The 11,790-nt window shown below is 35.2% G+C and overlaps 1 protein-coding gene across 1 annotated transcript; it reads right to left on the bottom strand.

Moving 5' to 3' along the window:
• Nucleotides 1-5,603: 5,603 nt before the first annotated feature.
• On the bottom strand, nucleotides 5,604-11,646 carry LOC107766184 (uncharacterized). Its single transcript, XM_016584929.2, has 3 exons — nucleotides 11,281-11,646; nucleotides 9,603-10,112; nucleotides 5,604-6,048 (listed from the first exon to the last, which is right to left on the bottom strand). The coding sequence occupies exons 1-3, from the start codon at nucleotides 11,488-11,490 to the stop codon at nucleotides 5,848-5,850; spliced, it is 921 nt and encodes a 306-aa protein (XP_016440415.1). The 5' UTR covers nucleotides 11,491-11,646; the 3' UTR covers nucleotides 5,604-5,847.
• Between the last annotated feature and the right edge of the window lie 144 nt (nucleotides 11,647-11,790).

Genomic DNA, 11,790 nt, shown 5'->3' with positions numbered 1-11,790 from the left:
AGATATTAACTCTTCCGAGAATCTTTAACCATTATACAACTAATAATAATGACAATTACGGTAATATTGCCATTTAATTTCTACAAGGTCAAGAATCTAATTTTATTGTATTATCCTACTTCATTAAATAATAAACTATCAGTTAAAGATTATGTTAATTTTTATTTAAATGACTAGGAAAATATTATTGACATGTTTAAATTTGTATATCATTGTCGTTCTTATATGTTAATATAAAATCAATACAATTAAATAAACAACAAATATATCGTCCTTAATTAGAACTATCATTTCAAATTTCTTATTTATTTGATAAAATATTGTATGCTATAACATGATTCAAGGTAATTTCAGCTCTAAATGTTCTACTTACTTAACTGTATTTAAAAACAATTTTGAGGTAATTTTATCGCTTTCTTTCAACTTGTGCGTCACCAAATACATATGAATTACTCCAAACGAAAGCGATTAGTATCCCTGAACTGGTATTGCTTGCAATGTGTATCTCAAGTGTTAATTTTGGTTTGTTATGTAATTTTCATCAAATTAAAATAAAACATCAGCAAATTTAAAATATATTAATGTATTATTCGTATGTTTTTTAGTACTTTCAGATAACGTGTTAGTAATAGTATTGTCTCAACCTCTCTTTTTCGTCGAGCAAGCCCTGTTATATCTAATGGTACATGCTGATACGATTATTCAAGCCACTCGAATGTGAATAAGTCTTATATTAAACCCATCTGAAATAACTAACAAAAGTTTAGCAAAGATAATATCTAAAGAAAATTATAAACTCATAAATGGAAGGCACGATCCTCGAAGGATTAAAACAAAGAACAAAGTCTTCGGAGCATCCACCTGGAATGATAAAATATTTAAAAGTAACTGAAATTATAATAGTCAACTACCGCTAGAAGAAATCAACGGAGTCTATCTACTAGTTCCACGAAAAGTTCGAAATTTAGCCACGAGCTTTGTTACCTATACACTCAATGCTTGTCATACGATGTGACAGGCCCAAACGGGTTAAGTACCTCAAAGAATACCAAGTAAGTCTTGTTTATCACCCCATAAGCAAATGACAAGATTTTTTTGGACTATACAGTTACAATAAAAACACAATAACCATAAACTTAAGTAATTAAATTAATTAAAACTTAAGTCTGAAAGCTAAACTGGTACATGAAATTTGAGTTAAGTTATGATAATTGAATATAGCTGAGTTTCTTTATTCTGAAAATTCTATCTAACAAGTAATGGTGCCTGCAAGTGTGAGGATGATTGGCCCAATCCCCGGTCGTGATGACTTTTAAATCCGGGGAGGTTGACCACTTCTCCCAAACACATAAATCTGGTGGCACCTGCAAGTGTGGGGATGGTTATCCCGTTCCCGGCCCTAGCAACTCTTACACTCGGAGAGGTTAAACCATATTTTTCCTTTCCTTTCTGAATCTAAACGTATTAGCACCTACAAGTTGGAGGTAGCTAAACACCTCTATCGTGGCACTTACACTCGGGAAAAGCTGGCTACTTTTCCCTTTTGAATTTGAATGAATGCAAGCAATAGCATAACAACAATCAAATCAAACAAAAGTTTCAAATACTTCTGATATTTTGAGCTAGCTGAGTTATTATGCAAGGCAATTTAGTTTTTGTAAGTTAACTGTATCATGAACTAGCATATATTTATAGCATTAAAATAATCAAGGATTTCAAAAAAATAGTCAAAGTATTTACACCTAAGAATCAATTAGGCACTTTCTCATCAGTAATATTTTATTAAGCATTTTCTTATTACACCCCGATTTAGGGAATTGTAAGCTTAACATACCTTAATTGACTATCAAGAACTCTACCAACGAATTCGTGTAGCCAAACCTTTTGAGAATCTACAACAAGGAGTTAGAACCATTAGCCCAACCATTAACTTTAACCCAAATTACCAAATTATGTTCTACTTGGCCATAACAACATAATTAGATTTTTTTCTATGAACTATGTCGTTTCCGGTCCTTCAAACACAATAATACACTGTAAAATTTATGATTTTGATGGTAGAGAGCAAATAAATTACCTTAGATATTGCTCTCAGAAACCCTAGGTCTTGGATTCTTACGAAACCCTTTGAATTCTTGCTGAAAATATAGGATTTTAAATTTTTTAGGTGTTGAACAACGTTAATCGAAAGTTCCTAACTTGAATTCACGGTAGGATTTTTACCTTGAGTGGATTAGAAAACCCCTAGGTCATACTTGCTTCGAAAAACCTCTCCAAAATGCTATAAAAATAAGTGGGCTTCTCTTTCCCCGGAGTGCCTTATAAAATATGATTTCGGTGTTGAAAAATTGACCTAGCACGTCGTGCGACACATTGCATGGCACCCCGTGCCAAGAGAGTTTTCAAAATTTTGCCCGTTTGACCCGAATTCGGCCTAGCACGTCGTGCCACATGTCCTTTGACACGTCGTGCCAAGGTATTTTTTGGGAATAAATTATTGTCGCTATCCTTCAGTAAAATAATCATAACCTCTTGTAGAAGTGTAGGAATCACAAACGATTTTTCTTTACGAAAATTAGACTCAAAGATCTTTCATTTGATATATAATTCATAGCTTAATTCATAACACATTAGGAGTGATTTATTGAAGTTAGGTCACGTGCGCTTATGTTCCCTTTCTTCTATTAAACATTTCTAATTTGTTCCAAACTACTTGTCCTCCCTTATAGATGCCCATATAACCTTCCAAACATAAGCTTTAGGTACTATAAAGTTTACAACTTTTGGATGCATGTCCAAGTTAGAGACTGGACGAAGACGTAATAGATAGCAAAAAAGTTTCTGGGGTATTATATTTAAATTATCTACATCAATACTTAATATCAAGTACTCCTTATTTTGCAGATTCCTTATATGAATTTGGTGTAAAAAGTTATTTGAAAATTGAGATTAGATCTGAAGTGACCTGATAATATAAGATGTATTTAATAATACTACAATAGTATTTCCTTTCATATGCGAGTCTGTTTAGGAACCTAAACAATTTGATTCATTCTTCCACGCTGTTTTCACCTCACATTATTTTATGTTTCCCCATGACTACTCTGGGATATAGCTTATTGCTCCCTCTTACCTATGGCACCGTTTCCCCCTTAAACTTCAAATGCCAAGCGCCAATAGACAATTTCGTCTTGAATAGACCCATTAAGTGTCGTAGGTATAACTGCAAGTAAATCCATTGTCAGCTCATGAAATCGAGTAACTTTGTTGCCGACAAGGTTGCAGTCGTTGGAAGATGCAAGAAAACTGTTTGATGAAATGCCTGGGAGAACTCTACCTTCGTATTCTTGCTCTAAGTCTGAGCAGTGGAATGAACTTTCTTTATTTTGCAGTTAATGATAGACGAGGAGGGCTTAATGCTAGATAATTATGTGGTCCCTACATTACTCAAGGCTTGCGCGGGGATGAGATTATTAAAATTCGGGCAAATGGTTCATGCATTTGTAGTGAGAAAGGGTATAATTAAAGATACTTTTGTCAGTAATGCGCTTATTCATATGTATGCAAATTGTGGAGAATTGGAATCATCAGAGCGTTTATTTAACTCAATGGAAGAAAAAGATGTGGTTTCTTGGACTGCTTTATTATCTGCTTATATGAATGCAGGGCTCGTGGAGGAAGCAGAACGTGTTTTTCACTCAATGAAATAATAGGGTAAAGCCCGATTTGATATGTTGGAATGCACTTGTATCTGGATATGATAAGAATGGAAAGGTTGATCTAACTATAAGGTGCTTAAATGAGATGCAAAAGAATGGAATGAAACCTAAAGTTACTTCTTGGAATGGTGTAATTTCAGGATGTGTGCAGAATGGTTATTTTGAAAATGGCCTGAATGTGTTTAATGAGATGTTGCGGTCTTATGACCAACCTAATGTTGTGACAATTGTTAGTATTTTACCAGCATGTGCAGGCTTGGGTGATCTGAAGATTGGGCAAGCAGTTCATGCGTATGCTATTAAAAATGAATTTTGTGGTAATATTCATGTCGAAGGATCACTTATTAATATGTATTCGAAATGTGGAAGAATTGATCTCGCAGAGTGTGTTTGTGAGGATAAAGGAGAAAAAGACTGCTGTGTTGAACGAGATGACCGCTGCTTATGTTGATGAACATAAAATGGATGCTGCACGTAGTATTCTTAAGTCAATGCAAGATTATGGCTTAAAACCTGATGAAGTTTCATTTAATACTCTTCTAGCTGGACACGCAAGAAATGGGGAAAAGAATGAGGCTTATGAGTTACTATCTGAAGTGGTCAATTGGGGTCTAAAGCCGAATCTTGTGTCTTTTAATGTACTCGTATCTGGTTTCCAACAATCTGGGCTTAGTTCTGAAGCTTTAAAATATTCCCAATCATTCAATCATCTTCCAGCAAATATATAGAGGAGAAAGTGCCAGTTCCTCCAGTAAAGCCAAATCCTGTAACATTAACTGGAGTTCTGGCAGCTTGTGCTGATCTTACCTTACTGACGCAAGGAAAAGAAATCCATGGTTTTGTTTTGAGGCCAATATCTTTATATCTAGCGCACCCTCCACTTCCAACCAAGAGGTTGTGAGTTCGAGTCACCCAAGAGCAAGGTGGGGAGTTCTTGGAGGGAGGGAGCCGAAGGTCTATCGGAAACAGCCTCTCTACCCTAGGGTAGGGGTAAGGTATGCGTACAAACTACCATCCCCAGACCCCATTAGTGGAATTATACTGGTTTGTTGTTGTTGCTTTAATCGACATGTATGCAAAATGACATGATATAGCTTTGGCAACAAAGGTTTTCTGCAATATGTATGGAGGATAGAAACACAGTTACATGGAACTTTGATAGATGGCTTCATTAAAAATGGGCAGCCAAAAGAGGCCATTAATCTCTTTAACAGAATGCTGAAGGAAGGTCCTCATCCAAACTCAATGACATATCTCATATTTCTACCAGCATGTGGTGATAGGGAGCTCTAAATTTTGGAAGAGAGATTCATGGTCATCTGATAAAAAGCCAACTTAAGGAACTCGTTACTGCCAAAACGTCCAGTTTGGTAGACATGTATGCTAAATGTGGTTGTACTAAGGAGGCACGATTGATACTAGATAAGATGACTTCTAGTGCTAATGTAATTGGCTTTGACACTTTTAGATTCAACTTCAAAGGATATTTCAACATTTCATGAATATTACCAAAAGTTACATTTATGTTTCAATCATTTACAATTCATAAATCATCATTCTGCCGAGAGTTGTCCATCAACTTCCCCTCTGGCCAGATTCTTGTTGACTGGTGAAGGGAGTACGTATATATAGGTATGGATGTATCTATATATATATCAATTACTTCTCAATCCAAATTAGATATATCCCACTATATATATCCTCTATATCTATTCCACTCTATTCAGTACTCAGGCACATGTTCAAATATGAAATATTTCTCTTTTCAGGCTACCTACGAGTTCTCTAAAACTAAAAGTTCTTTAATCTCACTTATGCCTATACAGAAATATCTTCAAACACATTTTAAGCAATATCTTTCTACGCAATCTCTGAAAACGTGATTCGCTTAGCCAAATGGTTTTTTCATATTAATGCAAAAGAGAGTTCACAAGCCTATGACCAACAGCAAACAAGCACATTTTCCTTCGACAACCGGATTGAATTTCTTAAGATTTAAAGGAAGTATTCCCCTCTTTCTCATCGTATACTATCGCTTGCCTAGACTGAAGAGGATTAAAATCCTCTATATGAATGGAGGTAGTATTCGCTCTTCAAAAGAATTGAATGTATCCCTGTCAAATTGAACTTAGCTATCATCAACTCCGGCAGTTGCTGCTGCGGATTTCTGTGTGACTGGAGAGGGTATCCTTCTGCCAGGTCCTGCTGAAACCTTAACCATTGCAGGCCTTAGCAGGCGGTCTCCAAGTAAAAACCCACGGCGGAATTCTTCTATTATTATTCCATCATTAAACTCCTGAGATTCCTCACGAGCAACAGCCTCATGTAGCTGTATCAAGAAAAGAAACCCATACTCCAAAGGTTAGTATTAACCAAGACATGTAAGGCTGCATGTATAATAACAGCAAGCTCAACCCACCCCCCCAACCCCCCCAAAAAAAAAACCCGCCCGAAAACAATATAAAACTAAATAAACAATGTCAAGTCAATGAATGTGCCAAAAGGAATGGAGTATAAGGGAGAGGAGGCATTGCATGAGGTAGATGTCACAGTCAAGGTTATTCTCAGAAGAGAAGACACAGTCGACTTTGCAGCCAAATCTGCAGTTGAACATATTGTATGTATACATCGCATTCGGTATAATCATCAAGCCATGTTTAATTAGCTCATCATCAAATATCGCAGGAAAAGTCAGACATGTTTAGTAACTAACAGAAACATCTTCTCTAGCTGAATATAAAGTACTGCTTCGTCTTACTCATATCTGTAATCAGAAGGAAAGGTTTCTCTTTACAAACATTAAAGAAAGAAAAAATAATACGAGAAGGAGAAAACTGATTGCAGTTAAAGCAAGAATCTGAATAATGTCAGATCCTTCTTGAGTCTAAGGATTGGTTCTTAACTGAAAATTTAAAGCAAAATCACTCACTAGTCTTTCTAATTGTTTCCCTCCCTCTCTATTTTCCCATCTCTTTCTTTTTTTAATTTTGTTTTCCTAGTCTAAGTCTACCTCGATGAAAAGAAAAGTCTTAGACATGTTCGACTTTGAAGAGGCTTAACTTAGCAAATACTAAAGAAGAACATGACGAAAATCAAGAAGGAAATTGTAGATGTCAAAGAATGGTAAACCACAATTGCTCGTTTCTCTCTTCAATGCTTCTAATAGAAAGATAGTTAATACTTTAGTAACAAACATTGCTGAACAAGTTGTCTTTTGATTTGACCAGCAGTTGAATACTTGAATTATAATATAAAGAAGCTTAACGAGCAAATTTTGCTGCTATCATTAGATAGGACTAGCTCCAGTTACTTCACAAAGCATAATCTAATAGTTTGTTGAATGCTATTAAGAAGTTTCTTGGTTAAGATCCAAACTGCCGTTAACACTCACAGTATTCTTTGAAAAGTTAATAGAGTTTTTTTATTTATTTTTTAAATGAAAAAAAGAAGCTATCGATGTTATGCTAATAAAAATTTCTCCTTTCTTCTTCAACCAACCTCTTTTCTTTCATTTTCCACTATAAAGGGTACAGGTGCACACTTTCATACTTGACAAAAGTTCACGTTCAATAAAAAGTTAGTTATCTCTATTTTCGACCTTACCATTTAAGTACAATAATTTTTAAGCTCCTGTCATAATCCCTGTGCACTTGAGATTGAATACATATGCTATACTAGACGTGTTAAGCTTGTAGTTTGTACAAGGAGAAAAAAGAACACTATTTTATAACTTAAAAGTATTTCTCAATACTTTGAACTACGTATCTTCATTTTGATTTCCAACGCTACGAAACCTCTTCTTTCTGTTAAAAGTTCTAAATTTGACAGCAATATTTACTTTGAATATAATCCATCTTATTTCCTTTTTGAAGGTCAGAAGCACTCAAAAGGTACATCTTTAAAATGTCACTACTCTAATGGTAACAAATATCAGCAATCCTCATACAAACTTTACCAAATATGTCATAATCCTTTAACATTCAAAACACAAGCTATCTATTCGGGGGTTATTCAAACGTGGCAAGTTAGCATTTTTCTACGTAATATGGAAAGAAGTGAAATAGCCAACTTTCAGATAATTTTATTTATAAGGACAACATTCTGATAATTTTCACCTAACAAAACCTTTTGTGTATAACAGTATTCTTCAATTTCTCATCAAGCAAAAAGAATTTCCCACATTAACTATAATGTACTTGTGTCAGTGATCACGAGGCAAAATTTGAATGCAATGACTAAGACCCTTTTCAGCAATTCAAAGATGGGGAATTCAACCCAAGTAGCATGGATATGGACAAATCCATGAATGTACGAACGCTTCAGTAAACGGTGGCACACAACACGAATATATGAATTTAGTTTATATGCATATACATATGAACATGTACGTACATGCATACAGACGTCTGCGTGCACACATGCATTGTGTGTCTGTGTATAATCAACATCTCACAATAAATTTAGAACCTTCATAGAAAACATATATAGGATAATTCCTTCCTTTTTTCCTGATACCGTGGTGTCTGGACAGCTTGCGCACCTCGAATTTCACAGCATACATGTTACCTCCCACCAATATAAGTACCATGTAACTTTTCTCACTAAGGCTTAGGCATATGGGTAAACCACCTAGTGTTTTTGTCTCTGTTGGGATTTGAACCTTGGCTACCAAGGTTTGCACCTACTTCATTGACCAGGTGAAAGGATACTCTATTAAATTCATAAGTTATAGCTTCAAAACTATATCAATCAACTACATTTCAATCCCAAATTAGTGAGGTAGCCTATATAAATCTTCTACATGCATTACTCTAAACATGCACATTTCATTCCAATACCAAATCATTTGCTTTTTAAAGCATATTAGGGGTAAATCTCACCTTCATCTTACACGGTTAACTAGTTTAGTCCCAATTAGTTGGCACCACTTTTTTTGAGAATGAAATTAGTTGGTACCACTTATATGGATTCTTTGTTTCTGTAGTGTTTTGATTTTTAGTTAATAAACATTAACACAACTTCATCATATGATTTTATCATGTACTCTTTGGTATCTTTAATCATCATATTGTCACACCTATGACCTAGTACATCCGGAGGTCTACGTAAGGATTGGTGCATCTGGAGGTGTACATACAACATGGCAATCTTCATAAACTATGATTCAAATAATTCAGCGTCTCAATAAAGATTAGAACAACTACTGCTACCTCTAAATCCAGACAAGTTATGGTCCGCTATATGAATCCTCACTGACCATGTTTCACAATAAAAATTAGAAAAAGTATCTGAATAGTTCAAGTTTCTTAAGCAAATGTAAAACATGTACCAACGTTTTAAATTGGAGAGAAATCTTAATGTTGCCTTTTGAATTGGAACCTAGTTTGTTGATTAGGTCGAAACGGAATAAGATATAGAAAGAGTGCCACTATAAGGACCTATGGATTTTAATTTCAAGGATGTAAGGGCAGCCATAAATTATATATCCATTTTCCAATTAATATTTATTTATTCAATGCTTTAAAAGATTCTTTTATAGTTCTGATGGAGCCAGTTATTCTAGCAAGACTGAGTTTTGAACAACTGAATCTCGGAGGAAAGAAGAAATATAGGTAGTAATGACTCATAGGTGTCAGTAGGGTGACACAGTTTGCCCACATGAGTGACATAGGTTTCCAAATTTAGGACATTTAAAGAAACTGGGCAGTGTATTTGACATGTGTTGCTGGGCATGTCATACTAGAGTACAACATGGATCCACAGCCATATATTTGCTGGTATGCCTCCCTAGAATGTAATGTTAGCCCTCCCCCGTAAAAGGGGAGAAATAATGACTTCATAGAGAGGGAGAGAAGGGATAACAGAGAGTCAGTAATTTCTTACCGCGGGATTAAATGGTTTGCCAACAGTTGGAACAGCAGCGACACGCAAGCTCTTCATTATCTCCACGAATTGTTTGTATATTCCCTGGTAACTTGCATCAATTTTCTTTTCCGTCTCAGTTTCTAGTTTGATCTGTCGCTTAGCTCTCTCAAAGTTATCAACCATGGGCAAGAGGCTCTCAATTATTTCCCCTTGAGCATTTGTCCTGATTGTTAGTCTCTCTTTCTCAGATCTTTTCCTAAAATTATCAAAATCTGCTTGCAAGCGGATATATTTTTCCTTCCCAGAATCGATCTCTGCTGATAGAGCTGATACCTTTTGGGCCAAGTCATCTCTCTCCTTTTCCACCGAGGATATGGCTGCCTCAATTTCATATATAGCCTTTACATCTCCTATTAGGATGGCCTCCTTGTAAACTTGCATGAGGGATTTCAATCTAAATGAATAATTCTCATCTGCTTCATCTTTTGACACTTCCAATTCACTGAGGCTATCCTCGTCATCACTCGTCTACAACAAAATTATTTTGTCATCGTCAGTTTCACAACAGTAATATTCTGAAAAGTAAAATCCTTTGATGAAGGAATATTAGAATTGTTGAGTTAGATTAGGTAACCAAGGGGATATCAATCATATAAAAGAACATAATCAACAAACAAGAATATAGCTTTAATGAATGCAGCTCTTCAAAAAGATATCTAGGTAACCAATTTAAAACTCTAAATTTCAAAGTATAGTTTGTGAAAGTGAGAGATACATATCATATTTACAAGATAACTTATGTCAGAGTTGAAGTTTTTTCAAATATTCTTTTATACAAACACTTCAAAAGTGACAGGAAGTGCTCCTTTGTATGTCATTGGTTATATGAACAAATGAAAAACCCTGCTCATGAAGTGAACCCTGCTCATGAAGTGAACAACTAAAAAGGAGCTACTTGCGTACCACTTTTCTGTCAAAGTAGCATTGGTCCTCCTATATTATCTATCCCCTACTCAATAACCAGGCCGCCTTCTACAATTTCTAAGTCAGATCCCAAATCAATAATCAATAATCAATCATTACAGATGTAGTTCGCTCAGTAATGCCGTCAACTGAAACCCTCTCCCTTTATACAACTGGCAATTGTCATCAGTATTATCTCACAAAGCAACCAACATAACACAATTAAGCACATTTTTTAGGTCATGTGATAGGAATATTTGCATTATTTGCACCCCATACTAACGGAAATCAGCACCGTCTAGCATACACTGGAAGGAAAACACCAACCAACCTTTAGATCAACAGAAACCAACACTTGAAATAAATTGGAATCAAAGACTAGGTCAAGTCATCAATTGCCACTTGTGCTTACTACTGAAGGCAGATAACTTGGCTCTAGGACTAATCCACAAATAAAAAGAAAAAGGAAGATAACTTAATCCTATTATCAAAAGCATTTAAGGGATAACAACAAGTATGTTTTTATGGACAAAAAAGAAGAAGAAAGTCATAATCTTTCCCAGCCAATGCAACTATGCAAAAAAGGGAGGTGAGAAAAAGTTGCTAATTTCCTATACTTGACAAATTGATTCTCATTAGGACTACAAGCACTCAACAAAAGATGAGATAAATTTTCTATAGCAACCCAATTAAGATAACTAACTACTCATAAAAATAGAGAGGAAGAGAGTACTTGAGGAGCAGAGTCTTGGAACGAGAGAGAGGTTTTGAACAAGGAACGTCTGCTACGGTTGATAATTACTTTAGAGAGAGCAAATTTAGTGCTTTCAGAATGCTTGTTGAGGGGAAAATGGTGAATTAAGGTTCTTGGGGCTTTAGAAACCGTAGAAGAAGGGAAGCCAAGTGTGTAGAAAGTGTGAGAAAGAGGAGCCGAAGCTGCCATTTCAAATCAAGCGGGTATTACAGATAGATAGGGATTCAGGTTTCTTTCCTTAATAAAAACAAAAATCCAAAGGGGTTGGATCTTCTGTGTATGCTGTTTGGAAATTAGGGAAAGGAATTGAATCAGAGCAATATTTGAATTTTTTTAGTTGCAGTTAAAAATGAAAAGGTTTGTGGAAGTTTAATACTTCACTTGTAAAAAAATATAATTACAAAAACTGAACAGTTGTGAGTAAAAATTGGCTCTTCACTGAAAGTCAAAATACTGTTTCAAAGTTCAAACACTCTTTCACTATTTTAA

Source organism: Nicotiana tabacum, chromosome 12, assembly GCF_000715075.1.
Source record: "Nicotiana tabacum cultivar K326 chromosome 12, ASM71507v2, whole genome shotgun sequence".
NCBI classification, from domain to species: Eukaryota; Viridiplantae; Streptophyta; class Magnoliopsida; order Solanales; family Solanaceae; genus Nicotiana; species Nicotiana tabacum.
The sequence above is the reverse complement of the archived record's forward strand: the minus strand, read 5'-3'. Positions and strand labels throughout refer to the sequence as shown.